An 18,068-nucleotide genomic window follows, 5' to 3' on the forward strand; every position below is an offset into this window, starting at 1 on the left:
ATCGAAAATCAATTGTTTTGTACTCTTGTTCTCGGCTTTATGAATTATAGGACCTGATTGCAACAGGTCAGTGGGAAGCGATCCTCCCGCCAATACCCTTTGAATCTGTATATACACCAAGTGAAGCTCGAGCGAAGAATAGAGCATGGGGTCTTTCAGAGTATCTCCCCATATATCAACTCGCAAGACATGTATGAAACGCAAAGTAAGGAACGGCATTATCACTTCCGTATCAATCTCAAAGAATTGACATCCTTGGTGGATTTGCGGATTCCCATGGGGTTTCGGTTTGCCAGTATTGTTTTTGTATTAGCACTCGAGCTCAGATCCATCCCGAGCTTCCATGCACGAAGGCTCGTCTCCACAATGATGATAGGTGATACATTGACGCCGCGGCTCTTCAGCGTAAGGTATGAAACCCTTCCTTCTACCATATCTTACTCCACTAAAACTATAATTGTCTATTCTTTCTTAGTCGGAACGGCGGATGTGGGGGAAGCATCTTTCTCCTTTACTAATTGATCTTTCCTGTCCGTTACGGCCTGTCTGATCTCATGCAATCTTTTCCTCTCTTCTGGGTTGAGATGCGGATCGGCGTCTATGTGGCGTGAACGTGAACGTGAACGTGAGCGGAAGATCGATTATTAGCGATATCCCGTTTTCATATCATATGTACTCATGAGGCATAAGATCGTGATATATCCTGCAGAAGCAGAGAGCAGAAAGCAGTGAAGAAGAAAGGTCTGGCGTGGTATGGAAGGCATGCCATGGTATGGAGATAGAAACGCAACTCACCTAAGATAGCTTTCCAAGTATGATCCTCGTGAGGTGCTCGTGGTTCTTCGCTTTTTGACGAGTCGAAGCCCGTCAATAGGGCGGAAGCCATCAACAGTCCTACGGTGAGACCTATGAGAAGGTGGATTGTCAGTCACTTTGCGTTGTAAGCTCTCAGTGATCAGAAAGAAACGACGAATGCGACACGAAGTATGGCGTGATTCTATAACTGCCTGGTCCCGACCCAAGTTTCACGTCGTGGGAAAAGGAAACAAAGAATAGTATGATCCAACGCACCTTGAGCCCACATACGAGCTTGTACGACTTTCTGCGATGTCGTCTGATGTTTATTCCGGTTCACCAGGGCCCAAGCTCCTAACAAAGATCCTACCCAACTGCAGAGCATCAAGATAATCAGGCAGTCTGTCAGTCAGACATGTTACTCCTTCAAATCAATGTCGTTCGCAGACGATCATGAAGGCGTTGTAATGGCTGGACGTAGACTCTGGACCCACCTCGCTCCCACCAATTGGTATTTATGTCTCCCCGCCCAATCTCCGAATTTCTGAGCCGAACTTAGAGCTTGCCAACGCTGATCTTCCAACTGAGCCTCTTTGTCCAACTCCAACTTGGCCACTCCGGAATACTGCGATCGCGTGAACGCCTCTCCCTGTTTCTCAGCGGCGATAGATATGCAGGGGACGATGACCATCACGTACCCCGCAGCTTTCAGCGGGGTGGGCAAAGCTCGATAAGCTGCCAGACGTTTGTTTAATAGGTAAAAACCCGGAACGGATAGACCAATACCGTAGAACAGGCCTCGGATACCCCCGTTGATGGTGGCGTCGTTATACGCTTGGATGTCTTCGGCTGTCGCTAGCTGACGACCACAACAATCCGATATTGAGCAGGTGAGTTGATAGGTCAGCGATATATCGGCGGGAAATGGAGCAAACGACGAGAACTAGAATGGGATAGGAAGTTGAAGCTGAAGCTGGGGAGCTGGCTGTAGTAAGATTCTCCACCTACCTTCATAGTGGATGATGATGTCTGGAGTGACTACAGTAGATCGGTCTTCGTGAGATGAAATACAGTGACAAGGAATGAGTCTGTACTGAGCTTGAGCTGGTTGTTGTTAGGTCCCGATGTATAAGTACTTATATGTATGAACCGAAAACCAGATGATAAGCAAACAAATCTTTGTGGATGATCTCCGTGGTATCCGTACTCGTACCTGCCTGTCCATCTGAAAAACCAAATCATCGATATGACGTTCGACACAGATGTGGAGGCAAATACCATACCAAGCCGTCCTACGTACGAAACCAACAGCAACATCGGAATCGGACAGAATCGCATTACCAAAAGTTATCGATTTCGCTTATTCGCCAATGCCAGCTGAAGGATTTAGGAAGATAGTTATGGTTGATCCGTTTTCCGCATTCCGAATACCATGCCATTATACCATGCATGTCATCTGAGTCATACGAATACCTCGGACTGGCTCTGCTCGGCGGTCCCAAGACCCAGTACCCAGAACCCAGAACCCAGTCGAGCCCACTTCACAGTCCGCAATACGAAGGACAGTGGAGGGTTCACGCGATACATATCTCCCTGAAGAGGTATACGAGTACATGAGAGTGAGTATGCATGCTCGAGCTTCATGAAGTACAACACAGTGCTTGTGCACGGAGACTCATCGGCTTCTCCGATATATTAAAGTGTGAATGAACGAACAACTCAGTGCGTGCTCAAATTAAATTCGGAATACCATACCGAATGCTGCTAGCAACCTGCTACGTGATCTCGCAACATATTCCGAATTGGACTCGATTCTAGAACTCTTGGATTCTAAAGCTCTAGAATCATTGAGCGATACCTCTACCTTCAGCTTCTTCATACACCTCGTTAAATCCTCTTCCAATCAACATCCTCCTGATCTCCTGCGTTCCCGCTCCGACGGTATATAGTCGAGAATCACGAAGGAGTCGCCCGGCTGGATAATCTATTGATGACCACTCTTTCAGCATACGTCGTTACCGCACATGATAGCCAACGATAGCGCAACTTACCATTAATATATCCATTTCCACCCTATTCCAATTGCAGATTTGCATCAGCTTGGCAACGACATGAAGACGTGACGTGCTCTGTACTCACAAGACATTGCTGAGCCTCCATCGCCACTTCGACGGCTCGATCCGAGGAATACAGAATCGCTCCGGCGCAGTCCTGCAACGGCCAAACACAGGTCAACACTGACAGAATCACGACAGATTGTTCATGTCGCTCACCTGCCTCGACACCTTACCGGCATCACAAGCTCTAGCTACCGCATACACATACGCTCGGGATGCACTAAGTTTCGTATACATGTCTAAATAATGAGTTAGCATGACGAGGTCTTGTGAATGCGGTGATGACTCTGTCTCTCGACACACCTGCTAATTTCCCTTGTATCAATTGAAACGTCCCGATCTTCTTGCCGAACTGTTTCCTCTCATGCGTATAATCTAAAGTCAAATCTAACGCGGCTTGCATGATCCTGCGACGGATCCTGTCTTAGCTCATCCTATCCGATTCGAAGATTGAGTTACACATCACTCACCCCAGGGGTCCACCGCTAAGCACCAATCGCTCCAGGTCTAGGCCAGACATCAAGACAGAAGCTCCTTTCCCTACTTGACCAAGCACGTTCTCTACGTCATCCAAACGATCAGCCAGGAGCCTTGCGTAGCTGACACAGATTTTCGAACAACCAACCTTCAGGTATTTCTACATTATCGAAGAACAATTCGGCTGTAGGAGACCCTCGCATCTATTGAATGGGAACAACACTGCTGTCAACCCAGGAGGACTCTCATGTCATCTCGTTGGAAGCGAAATAGCTCACGCCGAACTTATCTAGCTTTTCTCCAACCTCAAATCCCTTGTACCCCCTCTCGATCAGGAACGCCGTCATGCCCTTACTAGGAGCGACTGTGGTATCGGACTTGGCGTATATCAGAAAAGTTGAGGATACAGGGGCGTTCGTGATCCTATATGTGCGATATCAGTATATCTCGCGGAAGCGGTTTAATCAACTGGTTGATTCGTTCGCCGTACCAGCACTTCGATCCATTCAGAATCCATTTCCCATCTTTCAACTCTGCTTTGGTGCGCATCGACACAACGTCCGATCCTGCATTGGGCTCGGACATAGCTAATGATCCGATGTATTCTCCTGTCAACAGCTTGGGCAGATATTTCTCTTTCTGCTTGTCGGCTGGACCACCAAGACCAAGAGAATCGCATCAGTCATACACGATTTTTCCATCAAACAACCTGGTGCACAGAGCAGATGAGGCAGACAGAGCGGACTTACTTCCCCATCGATTCAGTTGGTTGACCATCAAATTGGAATGAGCCTGCACATGAAATCGTCAGAATGACGCAGGTCCATGACTATCTCCGCACAAAGTGAGGGATGAATAACGGTATGTATACATAGATGATGACTTACACCGTAGCTTAAGGCAATACTGGCGGAAGCCCTGCTCAGCTCTAAGACAGAAATCATGAGCACGCTATTGCCCAGGCCGAAGATGAAAAGGAGGATTCGAGATACTCACCTTCCATGGCAATAGTATGTTCGAGGTATCCCAGGCCCAGACCACCCCATTTCTCGGGTACAGTCACTCCCAACAATCCCATCTCGCCGAGCTTCGGGAAGATGTCCTGTGGTGAGATACATCAGGTAAGCACTGCCAAAAACACTTCCTGAGGTCCAGAGCACCGGCGGCTTGTGATCGAGCAGGACAGCTTTCGAATTTCTCGCGGGAGTAAGAGTAACAGTAAGGGTAAAGGCAAAAAGGCATGACTCACTGCCGGTAGCTCATTCTTCTTATCTATCTCTTCTGCTCTTGGAGCAATCTCCTTCTGCGCGAAATCATGCACTGCATTTCGGAACTATCGCAGCGCAGACAGACCTCCGAGCATAAGCGAAAATGGTGCGTCTTTCAAGCTGATGGCCGTGTTGATGGGTCGGTATAGAGGGCCAGGGGCAGTGGAAGAGGCAGATAAGGAGACGGGACATACCTCTTGTTGAGCCTCAGTCAAGCCAGCTACAGCTTCGTTATACGACGTATACCTTCTCACAGCAGAGACCGACGATCGGAAGTGGATTGCTGTGCGGTGTGCGATAATAGATGTGATCGTCTGTATCATGGTCGCGTATACGGAAAAGAGTTTTTCGTGGGATTGGACCTGCCTTGCGATCTAATTTATGTGAATTGCAAGATATGAATCGCGCTGGCCATCAAGAAGAATGTACGATGAAAGCGATGTTGATGGATGCTCCTAAGTGATCAAAGTGGTCATCTGAGCATAGGATTGTTTAGCTAGACAGCTGGACATTCCGGTTAAACCCATTTACCGCCACCCAGCCAGATCACGTGAGCGTGAGTGTGACTGATTTCGTTCCCCCCTTCATGCAGTTCAAGCCATAAATGTGTTCAATTTGTTCTGATATATGCATAGTAACAATGGTCACTTCACTGCAACACTTGTTCTCGTCTGGCATATCTACAATATGAATGCCTTGATTTTTGACCACTCTTGGGGAGGTATAACATTTCAATCTGTCATAAAGCAGTGACAACCCTCCCCGACTCATCTGCTTATTGCTTCAAGAGCTCCTTCAAAGCTTCCACAACCTTATCACCGACTTGCTCAGTCTTGGCCTCTCCTCCGAGATCCTTGGTCCTGAAATCAAATCCACCAACATCTGGCGAGTCTAATACCCTTTGAACGGCCTTTTCGATGAGAGAAGCTTCTTTCCCTTTACCAAGGGAATATCGTAACATCATAGCGGCAGAGAGGATGGTACCGATGGGATTGGCGATTCCTTGTCCGGCAATATCAGGGGCGGAACCGTGGATCCTGCATTTTGGTAAATTATTGGCTCAGTTCAACTCTGACACATGAATTGTGTGCTATGTACCGAGATGTCAATTGACTCACGGCTCGTAAAGTCCCATCGTGGTTGAGTTGGCATCTGGCGCACCGGCGAGCGACGCGGAAGGCAGAAGACCGAGGGAGCCGGGGATGACTGATGATTCGTCGGAAAGGCTACAGTCATATAGTTTAGCATCACGCAGATTGTACAACTGTCGTATTCGCAAGTATGCGGAAATATTACACTTACATATCACCGAACAGATTCTCCGTGAGCAAAACACCATTCAATTTCCTAGGATTGGCCACCATGATCATAGCTGCTGAGTCGACTAATTGATGCTCCAACTTCAGTTGAGGGTATTCCTTCGCGATCAAATCGGTCACTGTCTTTCTCCATAATCTCGAGGTAGCTAACACGTTGGCCTTGTCGACTGAGGTGATGGGTAATGGCGGGTTGGCAGCCAATGCGATCTTCGCTGCGACTCGGGTGATTCGTTCCACTTCAGGTATAGAGTATTTACATTGGTCCCATGCTACACCCTCTGCGTCGGTCTCTTGTCTGTCGCCGAAGTCTGCGAGAATTAAGGAGAAGAACGATATGGCAATGTCAGTTCAGTCTTATTCGATTTACACCCAGCATTTTGACCGATGTCTACTTGACTGCCTGGCTCAAAGTGCAGAGTGTGGTCATGGGATGATGACTATGGGGATAGCAGAGGAGACCTCAGGCTAGCACACTACACTCACAGATACCACCGATCAATTCTCGCACCACAATGATGTCCGTGCCTTTGGCGATCTCCTCTTTGAGCGGACTTCGTTTCAAGAGGTTCTCAGAAGCGAACGAAGCTGGTCGGATGTTGGCGTAAAGACCCAACTCTTTTCGAAGTTTCAGAATACCTTGTTCGGGTCTGACAGGCCCAACACCCCATTTGGGTCCACCGACGGATCCTACCAAAACGATCAAGTAGGACAGTCAGTTCCGCGCTCCTACGTTATGGATTCGAAAGGATGGTACCGCAAAACAGCGGCCTGATGCTGCTTGATTCTCCGTGCATGACAACACGAATTTCAAGAATAGGATGTAGTGCAGACAGAAAGGAAGCTGGAACTCACCCATGAGAACCGCATCCGCCTCTTTACAAGCATTGAGAGTCGAGTTAGGTAAAGGTACACCGTGATTATCGATAGCGGCACCTCCGAAATCGTAGTTCTTCAAGTCGAGAGAGAGGTTCGAGTATTCGGAGATGGTGGACAGGACTTTGAGAGCTTGTTCTACGACTTCGGGGCCTGAATTGGAGTAGCATGGTGAGCATATGCCTTCCTCTTTGCGAACCTTCTAGCTTGTGATCCTTGGCGTCGATGGGATCGCTTTGGAGGACGGCGAGACAAGGCTTACCGATACCATCACCTGGAAGAACAGCGATCTTGAAGCTGCACAGTGTTGACTGGATCAGCCGACGATGCTTTCCATCAGCAGATCCTAGCTCACATTTTGTCTGACATCTTGATTGGAACTTTCTAGTTGTCTTTTGGGTAGTAGGATGGTATGCTGGTGTTCTTGACGTCGTGTTCAACGTATGACGGTCATCCAAAAAGTCAGCTCGTGTATCAACGCATCAACTTGATTTCGGGCTCTCGGGTGGATTGGTACGACTGATTACAGGTGTATCGGGTCGAGTCGGCCGACCTTTCTTATCTTGGATAAATTCGAACAAACTAACATGAGTGAAAATGATACCGCTTGGGGACTCCACTCTGAGCTGGATGAGATTTTAAATTGTTTTCGAAACCGAGCTGGCATGTTGGGTAGTTGGATGAGATGCGGAATGTCAGATGGTCTAAGAGATCTTCACCGAACTCCGACAACCAATTACATCAGACCAAAGTGAAGACACCTGACAAGATGGTCCTCTCATATAGCGCTATAGCCAAGCCAACGGCAGATACGCCAAACGTCATTTCAATTGCATCTCACCCCACACCTGCCCCTTCGTGCGATCTCGAAAAAATCCAAGAAGGGAATGTCGCTTCAACCTCATCCCCTGAACTCCCTGTCAAACATGTATCAAATCAACATGCTCAAGCTTCGTCTTCTGGTGCAAGCTCAAGCAGCTCGACTATACAACATCTCATTTTAGATGCGGGACCTTTACTCTCTCTCACGCCTTTACGACACCTATCGACGTCGTTCCATACCACCCCGATGGTGTTGGCGGAATTACGAGATCCGAAAGCTCGAGAACATTGGGAAAGACTAGGACTGACAGGCGTGGAGGTGACTGTCGAGCATCCTACTCCTCAAGCTCTGACAGCTGGTAAGTTTTTCACCTTTTCCGCTCATACCTCATGACACAGTATGACTATGTAGAGGATTAGACTGAGCTGACGAGATGGTGTACGATCATAGTGACTGCATTCGCAAAGAAGACGGGAGACTACGCTGTACTGTCGCAAACCGATTTATCGGTCGCAGCTCTGACATGGCAATATGAAGTCTCAGTGAACGGTATAGAAGGTATAAGAACGGAACCTGGACAGAGGATAACCAAAAAGTCTCCAATCGTCGAGGACAAGAAGGAGCTGGGAGCTGAAAAGCAGGAGGGACCGGAAGAAGGTACAGGCGCAGGCTCATGCTCGAAGGAAATCGAAAGCAACGAGACACGAGAATTTGAGGAAGTCACTCAATCTATCGAACAGGTCTTGCTTGATTCCAACTCTGATCCCACGCCTGAAGAACCTTTACGCACCGAAACTGATCCGCCTGAACCGGTGAAGCAAGACAGCATTCCTCAGCAGCCGGAGCAAGAGGGCTCAACTGTTCAAGATACAGACGATGAGTCGGATGGAGGAGAATGGATCAATCCTTCAAATCTGACTACGCACCGGTCCAGAGATCTAGGGTTAATCACTCCGAGCGGATCGGGCGCCAAACCACCGAGCGTAGCTGCTATGACTGGGGATTTCGCGGTGCAGAACATATTGCTTGGTATGGGCCTTGGACTGGTCGGTGAGGGCGGAAAGAGGATTAGTAAGGTCAAGAGTTTTGTTCTGAGGTGTCATGCTTGCTTCAAGTGAGTCATAGGCCCTTTCATGTCGCTGAATAGTGTTATGCGCGTTACCGTGACGGAAGCAAGCTGATATATCTGCATAGGGTATGCAAAGACTCATCCAAGCGATTCTGTCCATCCTGCGGGAATGCCACCCTACTACGAACGACCGTATCGATAGACGCCAAAACCGGGAAACAGAATCTGCATTTGAAGAAGAATTTCCAGTATCATCTAAGGGGTACGAAATACTCTATACCGGATGCTAAGATGGGTCAGGCGAAAGGTCAACAGAAAGGAGGGAGTGGTCTGATATTGAGGGAAGATCAACAAGAGTGGTCAGATGCAGTCCGTGTACAAGATCGAGAAAAGGCGAAAGAGGAGAAGAGACGTGCGAAAGGAGCGCTGGAAGGTTGGAACGATCCTGACGTAAGTGTTAGATAACACTGCTCCCATCCGCAATGTGATTCTTTTCACGCTCGGTTCGCGGAATCGCGTGTCATTATCAAAGGATATCCGGAGCCCTGTTGTTTACCAGAGCTGACCGATATTTTCTTCGTCGATACAGTGGTTGCCCGAGATCATCAGTGTAGGTACTTCAGGCAAAGGTCGTTCGAATGGAGGTGGCATGCCTACGATAGGGCATGGTAGGAAAAACCCGAATCAAGCTAGGCGGAAGAGATAGGAGTTGACCAATTCGGTTTCATTAATGAGTCGAAAGAAGGGGACTTGACAGTTTTAAAGGAAAGCTGAGCACAGCCTCACACAACAATAACCTCTCCTATCATCAAGCTTCGTAAGTCTCCGATTTTCTGTTGCCTGGCATATCGTCGAAACCCTTTTCCCCCTTGATTTCGTTTACCCCTGTCCCCCTGAACCGTTTGAAGAGCTGTTTGCTTGCATTCTTATCCTGATACTGATGGATCTAGGGTGTATAAGCTTTGCGCCTGTGCTTCTGGATCCGTGTATCGTGTGCCGTGCGTCGTGTGTACTTTTTTTTAGTCAACCGCCAGTTTGACCGATCATTTCTCTTTCTTTCTCAAATTGCCACTTTTCCTGCTCTCTTACAACCTTCACTTTGGCTTCGAATCATCTAAAAAATGTCTTACAACTGATTGACGTATATCGCTTTTTTCTTTCTAGTCGTATATCATACAAACCCCATGCATGTGCTACCGTACCTCCTACTTACGACTACCAATGTTCACTCGGTGTCCTACTCGAAAAAGAAAGGTATCCGGTCATTCTCCCACTGATGAATTGTTAGAGTCCTTTGCCCCTTTTTCTCTTTTATTTGATGATCATTCTTATCTTTCAACACGCAATAACCACCTCCTTTCGTCACTTTGCGCAAACTTCTTATCCATCAGTACTCGTTCAGAGCATTGTTCCCCTAAACACACTAGACATTGCGTTTCATTCTCATTTATCGTGTCACAACGAGGAGTAAGTTTCACCTTTGCCCCTTCACTTCACCTCATACTCGACTCAAAGATTGATTATCAGTGTGTATCCGTGTGTTGTGTGCTGATCAGGCAGGGAAAGGCGAGGCAGGGCGGGGCAAAGTAGCCGAGTGTAATGAACTCAGACCATACTATACCAGACAATCATCCGAAGATAAGAAGTCATCCCCCTTACTTCCCCTTTTTGTTCTTGCTCTCTCCTATTCTTTTCCCCTTCAATAACGATAACGATCAATCAAACGATCAGTCCTTATAGCTCAAGCTAAAAGATAATCGATAATCACCTTCGATCATCTACCTATCTATCTTGATACCTACGTACTCTACTCCGTATCTTGATCAAATATACCAAACCCAAGCTCATCATCAAAACCGTCAGAACATAGCTCATTCACAATCCCAATACCTGAATTGGCTTATCCATAATCACAATGATCGGATTCGCCTTACTTTACCTCTCTTACTTCCTCTCCCTCTTCGTCGTCCCTTACCTCGCAGACCTGCTCTTCTCGATCGAGTATCTCAGAAACTTCGAATTCGGCGAAATCTGCTCGCCTGTTTTATCCACCTTCGAAGAAGCTCAACAAACCGCACAACAAGAACTTCCAGAGAATGACGAACAACGAATACCTACTTCTTCAGCACAAGTCTACTATCACGATGAACCGGAGGAAGAACTTTATGAAGGGTACGAAGTGGACTTTCAAGTTCACATGGTTAGGCCGTATGAACCTTCGCCTACACCTTCACCATCATCATCACCACCACCTCGACCGGGACCTTCGTTCTCAGCATGTGCATTACCTTCCAGCGTAGTCCCGAGAACTTCAAGCAGGAAAATCAAGGAACGTCTCGGTTCACCAATCGACATGGGCGCCTCCATATACTCGGTATCAGTGCTACCGGGCGCTCCACCCTCGCCAAGCAAAGAGCGTTTCGAGCAGATACCAGCTGTCTGCTCCTGTCCGTCACCGCAATTCATCCCTTCTCCTACACATCAACAGTCTCCTCAACGCGAACACAGAAAAGAAGCTGCCGCAACGCTCTCACCACCTATTGTCAAGCGCCAAAGCTCTATCGAGCAATCAGCCCTCGATACTCCCGGACCGAGCAGAATTAGACGATCTGATCATCCCTCGCCACATGAGCAGAGCAGATACAGAAGTCCTACACCTCCACTTCAGGCTATCTTGAATTGCTATAACGAATCATCCTCGCGCCAATCTTCACCGGATCCGGACAGTCCGCCGCCTACCAGACCATCCGCGAAGGCTCTGGGAAAAAGGCGTGCAGTGAATCAGAATGAAGGGTACGAAACCGACAGATCATCAAAGAGAACAAGGAGTTCATCCTCCAGCTCCAGTGACGTTCATGTCTTCTACGCGGGTCCTGCTCTTGCACCGTCAACTCCTTTGACTCCGATTAGTCTTACCCCTTTAGAGCCGCCGTCGCCACCTTCCTTGCTCGACAGGAGCGATAGTGTATCACGCAGACCAACTTGTCCGCCCGAGGGCCGATCGTACGGTTCAAGGAAACGAAGGAGGACAGGTATTCGAACTGAGGTCCTTCTTTGCATGGTTGAAGAGATACCAGAAGAAGTGTCGACGCCACCGCGGAACAGCAGAACACCTCCTTTAAGTGTGTCGCCGGCGGACACGGACGCTACGGTATTGGCGACTCCGCCTGAGCCCGAAGCGGAAAGGAATCGTGTACATGTCCAAGTACGTCTAATTGTCTTCCGTTCAACATCCTTTAAGCTGCTTACTGATATACCCGTTTCACAGGTCAGCTCACCGTTGCGAAGCGAGAGGTCTGGTTCACCGTCACCGTCACCCAGCGGAACACAGTCGGAATTGGGGTCGAGCAGTTTGAGGAGAAGGGTCAACCCACCCGCTCCCCTTGTTCTTGATACGCCCCTCACCAACAACACACTGGCTTCTGACAATACCATGGTCACATCGTCTCTACAGGCCATCAGCACTCAGATGATACGGCATGGGACTTCTCAAAGGGTTCACAGACCTCAGTCACTCATCGCGTCTGGTCTTCTGGACACCACTTCACCCACGACCTCGATGTTTCAGCATGGACCGGAGGACGATCACGATGACCTGGACTCGGTGATGGACGGTGAACCTCGTGTCTTGCGGGAAAGCCATGTACGCTATTTGCTTCTAAATCCTTTTCTTATGGCGATGTTTCGGCTGACCTCATACATTCGCAATAGAGGGTACGAAAGCATAACAAGCTACGGAGAGTGAGTTTTATCCTCTTTATGCCATGTCCTGCCGGATTAGCCTAATTGATGCCTCTCCTCTCAGCGTCTCGCGAGCGTACAGTTTTTCTTCACGATGACAGCATGTGGCTTTCCATCTTCGCCGCAACACGCATATCTGCAGAGGCAACGATTCAACTTGATGCCAGAGATTGGTAAGGCGATGGACAAAATACCTATACGCCTCGATCAAGTCAACTACTTTCCTCCGCCCCTGAGTCCGCCAGACACACCAGAGCTTCCTATCGAGGATTCTCCTTTGACAGAAGGTCTCCCTGGAGCGAAACGAGCGACCGATCTAGCGAATGAACCAGCTCACTGGAGGACATGGCCTAGGCCTATCGTCAGAAGAGACATTTCGACGAACAATTATACATTCGAGGAAATGCGGTCAATGAACGAAGACGAGAAAGTCGATGCGGCCCACGCAATCCACTGTAAACAGGTTCTCAAATTGAAGATGTGCGAACGAGTGATGGCAAAATACCAACAACGGGTTGTCAGATTGCGTCGCGGTATATCCGGACCTGGAGAAGCGAGTGAAGAACAACTTTTCGACCTTGCCCTTCAAGCTAGTCTTTCTCAGATGATGGGAGGCAGGATATCAAGACAGGAGCGGAAACTTCGGCAAGCCGAAGCGGATCTGGCGAAGGTAGAAGCTACGACTAGATACAATATTGAGCATAGCTCACCATTGAGAAATCGAAGAACGGTCTGTAAGACTTACTTGGCGGACTTCTCAGCTATGGTCGGACAAGCAGTCTTCCAGACTTGGAGACCTGGTTCTATGCCTAGCCGAGACGAGGTACCTATTATCAATACCCCGCATGGTCAATACGTCCCATTACCCCAACACGATTATCCGGCGATTTTCGTTCAGCCTCCGTCGACTGCGGCTAGTGCATCCGAGCAAGGAGCTGTACCATCGCAAAATGATCCCAATCTCTTGTCACCGTTCCGCCCTATGCCTCAACCGATACCGTCTATAGAGGAGGTCACAACGCTGGCTGATGCTCAGAATCCAGATGACGATGACGATGACGATGGTGATGATCACGAAGACGAAGATTCCGAAGGTAGCGTAGATACCGGTGATATCAGCTCTGAAGAGGGTGAATTGGCGGATATTCCTGATGAAGGAGGTGCGGAAGCTCGTGCGGCTGGCGCTGCTGAGCTTGACGAAGAGCGACCAATGGCCTCGAAACGATCGCCAAGACCCCGATATTCAGAGTCATATGAAAGAGCCCTCATTCATGTTGGACCTGCGCCTACGGAAATTCTGCCCGAAGAGGATCTCTCAGTCAGAGAAGACGATGTCCTTCGTTCTCATTCATCACTTGATGATCAACATGGACAGTCAGAGGAGTGTCATGAGGGTGATCAACTCGAATCGCCAGTCTCACCTAGTGCGCAACATACGGAGAAGAACGAACGAGAAACCGTTCAAGCTGAAGATGAAGCAGCAGAGGAGGAGCACATTAAAGGAATTACCGGTACGTCTTTGTCTTTGACTTCGTTGTTAAGTCCTGAAGCTGACATTCGGTGATTCGTAGGGGAAGCTGTGGCCGAAGGAGAGGAGCCTTCCAGCGAAACGCCACCGGATACTGGAGGGAGTGGAACAATCGAAGCTGTCGCTACGGAAGAGCAAATTTCTCTGGCAGAAGCCGCATCGATGGACGTGACACCCACAATCGTTGAACCCCCACGATTCGCCTTTTCCTTTGTCTTCCCTTTAGCTTCCCAGAGCAATGGTTCGACCACTAACACGGGCTCGAATGGGTTCTCAAATTTCCCAGTTGAATCGAATACTCTAACTCTCGCTGCTGGCATTGGTAAATCTTTGCCGACCACAGAGTTTGGATTCCCTCACCCGGTTCAACCTGCATCTGAGAATTCTATTAGTCCTGTATCGCATGCTCCGACCTCTACACCAGCGCCACCTTCCTCTTCCTCCTCTGGCTCCTCTTCAAGGCCAGCGCCCGTCACCTCTGGACCCACTAATGCCTTCGAACGAGCAATCAAGAGGTCTCGAACACTTTCCACGCCATCGGCTACTGCGCGCGGACGTGGAAGGGGTAGGGGTGCGGCACGAGGAGGATTAGGAAGACTCTGGGAAAGTCATATTCGACAGATCAATCCTGCGCCGCTATCTGTCGTGGTCGATGGTGCTGATCAAGGAGGAGAGTTGGAAAGACAATTGACTGTCGCTTTGCAGGAAGACCGGCAACCTCAGACGATGACAACGCAAGAGGCGAAATCCGAGCAACAAGGAGGAGAGCGGGTGTTGGATACAAGCTTCGCCCCGGATGCTGAGGGTTCAAGTCAGCTTGTTCATTCTGTTTCGACTGCTGAGATTCGACATCCTTCTACAGATGCTTCGACGCACATGCCTACTTCATTGTCGCAGACAGGACCAATGAGCCATTCTGCCATCCCTGGATCTTCTCTCAGTCAAGGCGGGCCTCAAATATCGTCGACCACAGCCCACCATACCCCCGTACAACCTCATTCGGTCGAAGTGGACATGGATATTGATTGCCAAGAACAAGGCGACTCCAAAAAGATAAACCTCTCTTCTTCGCCTTCCCAATGGCCTGTCCACTGGCCTCTGTCAGCCTCTTATAGCCATGACAGACTCTTCCCTACGATTTCATTGTTCGGGCAGACGGCTCAGGACCAATATCAAGGACGAGAATCGACGACTACTTATAATGAAGAGATCAACATGCTCGAGCCAGAAGGAACGGTAAAAGAACCGGATCCAACGACGTTCCTTCCCAAACGTGCCTCAAATCCCATGTGGGGAGCAAGTGCACCCATTGTCGACATTGGGCCGATTCGATCGGATGGTGCAATGACTCAACGGACAAGCGAAGTCGCGGTTAGTCAAGAGATTGAGATCGATGATTCCACTTTCGAGCCGGTGATTGCACTTCACGTCCATGTACCACGAAAACCGGTTCCGACTTCCTTTATGTCTCAGTCGGTAATGCAACAGGAATTTTCCTCGAACGCTCAACATGTAGCCAGTCCTCCTGACTTTGTAATGGGCGGTTCACCTTCGCCGCCATTCCTCCTGCCCCCGCCTCCACCGTATACACCTGTCGACACGCTGCAAGCGCCAATCACACCCAACGGGCTCACCGACCAATCCTTCGATGAAGTACACGCGCACCCTTCATCAGCCATTTCCCCGCGCAAGGGATACCAGTTCCGGGATGTTGTGGGGTACGATGCGGACCTGGAGCAAGAAGAGGAAGAGGGAGATGAGATGGAAGAAGTCGAAATACCCTACCGCAATCCTGTTAAAGCAGACGTGATCGTCGAAGGCCTGCTCGCGCTCAGCATCTCCGGTCTACGAAATGTCGCTTTACATGTCGATACGCCGGCACCTCCGCCGCTCACGCTGGCAGAACCAATTGTACCGACAATCGCGATCACTTCACCTGTACCTTCTCCCGTGCAAGCGAACACTCCTGGCGTTCCTATTGATGTTCCCTTCAACCTAACAGTCATTTCGCCTCCGACCAGTATAAGTCCCCAAGATCGGGGTCTCGATCCTTCGCGCCTCAACAGATCAGGCATCCAGAGAAGGGGTGCAGGGTCTAACACCTTGTCAACCATCGGAGAAGAGCAAGGTGAATCGGTCAACGTTTCCGAAGAGAGGTTTACTTGGGAAGAAAAGGGTAAAGAGAAGGAGCTCGAACTACCGCCAACTACCGATGAGCCATGGAAGGATTATGAGCGATTCATCAATGAGGTCACCTCTGGTTCTTTGCCAAGCTGGTACACTCCATCGACGGAATTTGACACATCGAAAGTACCAGAGATGGAAGAGACTATCGCAGACGATCATCTTTCAGTGTCTTATCCTGATGTAGACGGTTCAAGATTCAGCGCTCCAGCAGAGCATCCTACATCCGCCAGTGCTGCCAGAACAGGAGGAACAGGATCAGATACCACTGCCGCCTCTTGTCACCCCTCCTCCTAGCCCACCTTCTGAGCCAAAAGCTTATGCAGGCGAAGTCGACTTTATACCCAATTCCAATTCGGCTAAACAGCGAACATTGGCTTACCTCGCAAACACTTCTTCTCTTCGCAGATCAACTTCGAAGACATTTTCCAACAAGACGACTCCTCGACCGAATTTGCAGAAGATGTCTCCAGTCCTCACACCTGCTGAATTTGCTCAACTGGACTCTAAGATTGATCTTACGCCCCTCAAGTCCGATACCGTCGTGGCAGACAAAGGCTCGATGGCACCTCCTGATTTCATTACCTTCCCTAAACAACGTTCTACGCCATTCTCAGCGGAGGCTCAAGCTGCCCCTTCAACTCTCCCGGCGCAAAGCGAGCCATCCATCGAGGCGACCCCAGCTATCTTGCCGCCTTCTTCCCTGGCTACAGGATCTCAAGCCTTCTTACCAGTAGTCGGACCTTCGCGGTCGGCTTTGTTCAATTTGCCTCCGGCTGCGAGTCGTACAGACGATTGGATTTACGACAATACACCAGACAAATTCAAGGATGGCTCGACATGGCAAGATCGAATATCCTTCAAAGGTATCAAGAGACATAGCGAGGCTGCTGTAGAGGAAGATCTAATGTATTACGGGAAGGCCAAGCCAGCTTCACCGACTCCGCCGCTGGTACCCATAGAAGGCAGAACCAGGAAAAGTGCGCCGACGGAAGAGCAAGAGCAAGTGATCAGGAGGGTCAAGGGTTTGCCTAAAAGGTTGAAATTCAGAGGACCGGAATCGACCTCGTCAGATCCAGCCTCCTCGAGCGATCCCACGGTACCTCAGGAGGTGCCAGTACTGCTCAATCCGGAGAGTACAATCCCACCTGAACTTCTGTTCCAGCTGGTCAGCGAGACACCGTTATTCGATCCTGCGGTTTTCCCTTGCACGGACGAAGATCTACCTGATATCTTCGTCAAAAACCTCGGTGCTGTACCCTTTGCGTGAGTATCAAATCAAGTCTCGCCCTAATATATTGCAATAGTCGTGCTAATGCTTTACTTTTCCAACTTGGCACCTTCTTGTCTCGAACAGCGATTACGCACCCTGGAAAGGAGGTGATGATAGGTGGCATCTCGAATATACCTCCTGGCAAAACTCGTTCGATTATTCGGTATTGGGGGATCTGGCCGACCTGTTAGCCCCTCCACCGGGTACATTCTTCCCTGCCGATACGGTCTCGCCCTAGATGCGATCGGACCTCGTACGCCGAACGACCCGGATATTGTGCTTATCTCGCTGTGCTTGATTTTCGACTTTCGTTTGGTCCACCTTCTGCTTTCTGCTAAATCATTTATCTGCGCTTATTTCTTATTTCTCACGACTTGTGCGCTACGACTTTGGCTTGTCTGCCTTGTTTCCAACAATGTTCATCGATATACGCTAACCATAACATCATCTTGCGCATACCACATCATCTTACAGATCTTTATCATACGCATACCACATGATTCTTGCTAGACTCGATTCACACATCGCTTGGTCCTTTTACCTCTTCGGTTGTGCATCGTTAAATTGTTCATTGGTTTATCGTGCCCCATTACAACTTTTA

At 49.1% G+C, this 18,068-nt stretch overlaps 6 protein-coding genes across 6 annotated transcripts; 3 read left to right on the top strand and 3 right to left on the bottom strand.

Annotated features, from left to right (window-relative positions):
• Positions 1–461: 461 nt before the first annotated feature.
• On the bottom strand, positions 462–1,809 carry I303_100184 (uncharacterized protein; the record flags this gene model as incomplete). The annotated part of the gene is made up of 5 exons (XM_018403559.1): positions 462–598; positions 796–906; positions 1,072–1,169; positions 1,290–1,654; positions 1,804–1,809. The coding sequence occupies 5 exons, from the start codon at positions 1,807–1,809 to the stop codon at positions 462–464; spliced, it is 717 nt and encodes a 238-aa protein (XP_018266213.1).
• Positions 1,810–2,639: 830 nt separating this feature from the next.
• Positions 2,640–4,980, bottom strand: I303_100185 (uncharacterized protein; the record flags this gene model as incomplete). Its single annotated transcript, XM_018403560.1, has 14 exons — positions 2,640–2,779; positions 2,847–2,868; positions 2,935–3,006; positions 3,069–3,151; positions 3,216–3,319; positions 3,383–3,473; positions 3,538–3,592; positions 3,668–3,812; positions 3,880–4,039; positions 4,139–4,181; positions 4,277–4,317; positions 4,386–4,491; positions 4,639–4,722; positions 4,852–4,980. 14 exons carry the CDS (start codon positions 4,978–4,980, stop codon positions 2,640–2,642), a joined length of 1,275 nt encoding a protein of 424 aa, XP_018266214.1.
• A 452-nt stretch (positions 4,981–5,432) lies between these two features.
• Positions 5,433–7,218, bottom strand: I303_100186 (3-isopropylmalate dehydrogenase; the record flags this gene model as incomplete). The annotated part of the gene is made up of 7 exons (XM_018403561.1): positions 5,433–5,694; positions 5,776–5,883; positions 5,960–6,284; positions 6,460–6,663; positions 6,829–7,002; positions 7,112–7,146; positions 7,205–7,218. The coding sequence occupies 7 exons, from the start codon at positions 7,216–7,218 to the stop codon at positions 5,433–5,435; spliced, it is 1,122 nt and encodes a 373-aa protein (XP_018266215.1).
• Positions 7,219–7,618: 400 nt separating this feature from the next.
• I303_100187 (uncharacterized protein) lies at positions 7,619–9,447 on the top strand (the record flags this gene model as incomplete). Its single annotated transcript, XM_018403562.1, has 4 exons — positions 7,619–8,030; positions 8,123–8,786; positions 8,867–9,191; positions 9,331–9,447. 4 exons carry the CDS (start codon positions 7,619–7,621, stop codon positions 9,445–9,447), a joined length of 1,518 nt encoding a protein of 505 aa, XP_018266216.1.
• A 1,209-nt stretch (positions 9,448–10,656) lies between these two features.
• I303_100188 (uncharacterized protein) lies at positions 10,657–16,491 on the top strand (the record flags this gene model as incomplete). The annotated part of the gene is made up of 5 exons (XM_018403563.1): positions 10,657–11,946; positions 12,010–12,384; positions 12,453–12,482; positions 12,547–13,993; positions 14,054–16,491. 5 exons carry the CDS (start codon positions 10,657–10,659, stop codon positions 16,489–16,491), a joined length of 5,580 nt encoding a protein of 1,859 aa, XP_018266217.1.
• Positions 16,492–16,657: 166 nt separating this feature from the next.
• I303_100189 (uncharacterized protein) lies at positions 16,658–17,705 on the top strand (the record flags this gene model as incomplete). The annotated part of the gene is made up of 2 exons (XM_018403564.1): positions 16,658–17,460; positions 17,552–17,705. The coding sequence occupies 2 exons, from the start codon at positions 16,658–16,660 to the stop codon at positions 17,703–17,705; spliced, it is 957 nt and encodes a 318-aa protein (XP_018266218.1).
• Between the last annotated feature and the right edge of the window lie 363 nt (positions 17,706–18,068).

Source organism: Kwoniella dejecticola, chromosome 1 (genome assembly GCF_000512565.2).
Source record: "Kwoniella dejecticola CBS 10117 chromosome 1, complete sequence".
NCBI classification, from domain to species: Eukaryota; Fungi; Basidiomycota; class Tremellomycetes; order Tremellales; family Cryptococcaceae; genus Kwoniella; species Kwoniella dejecticola.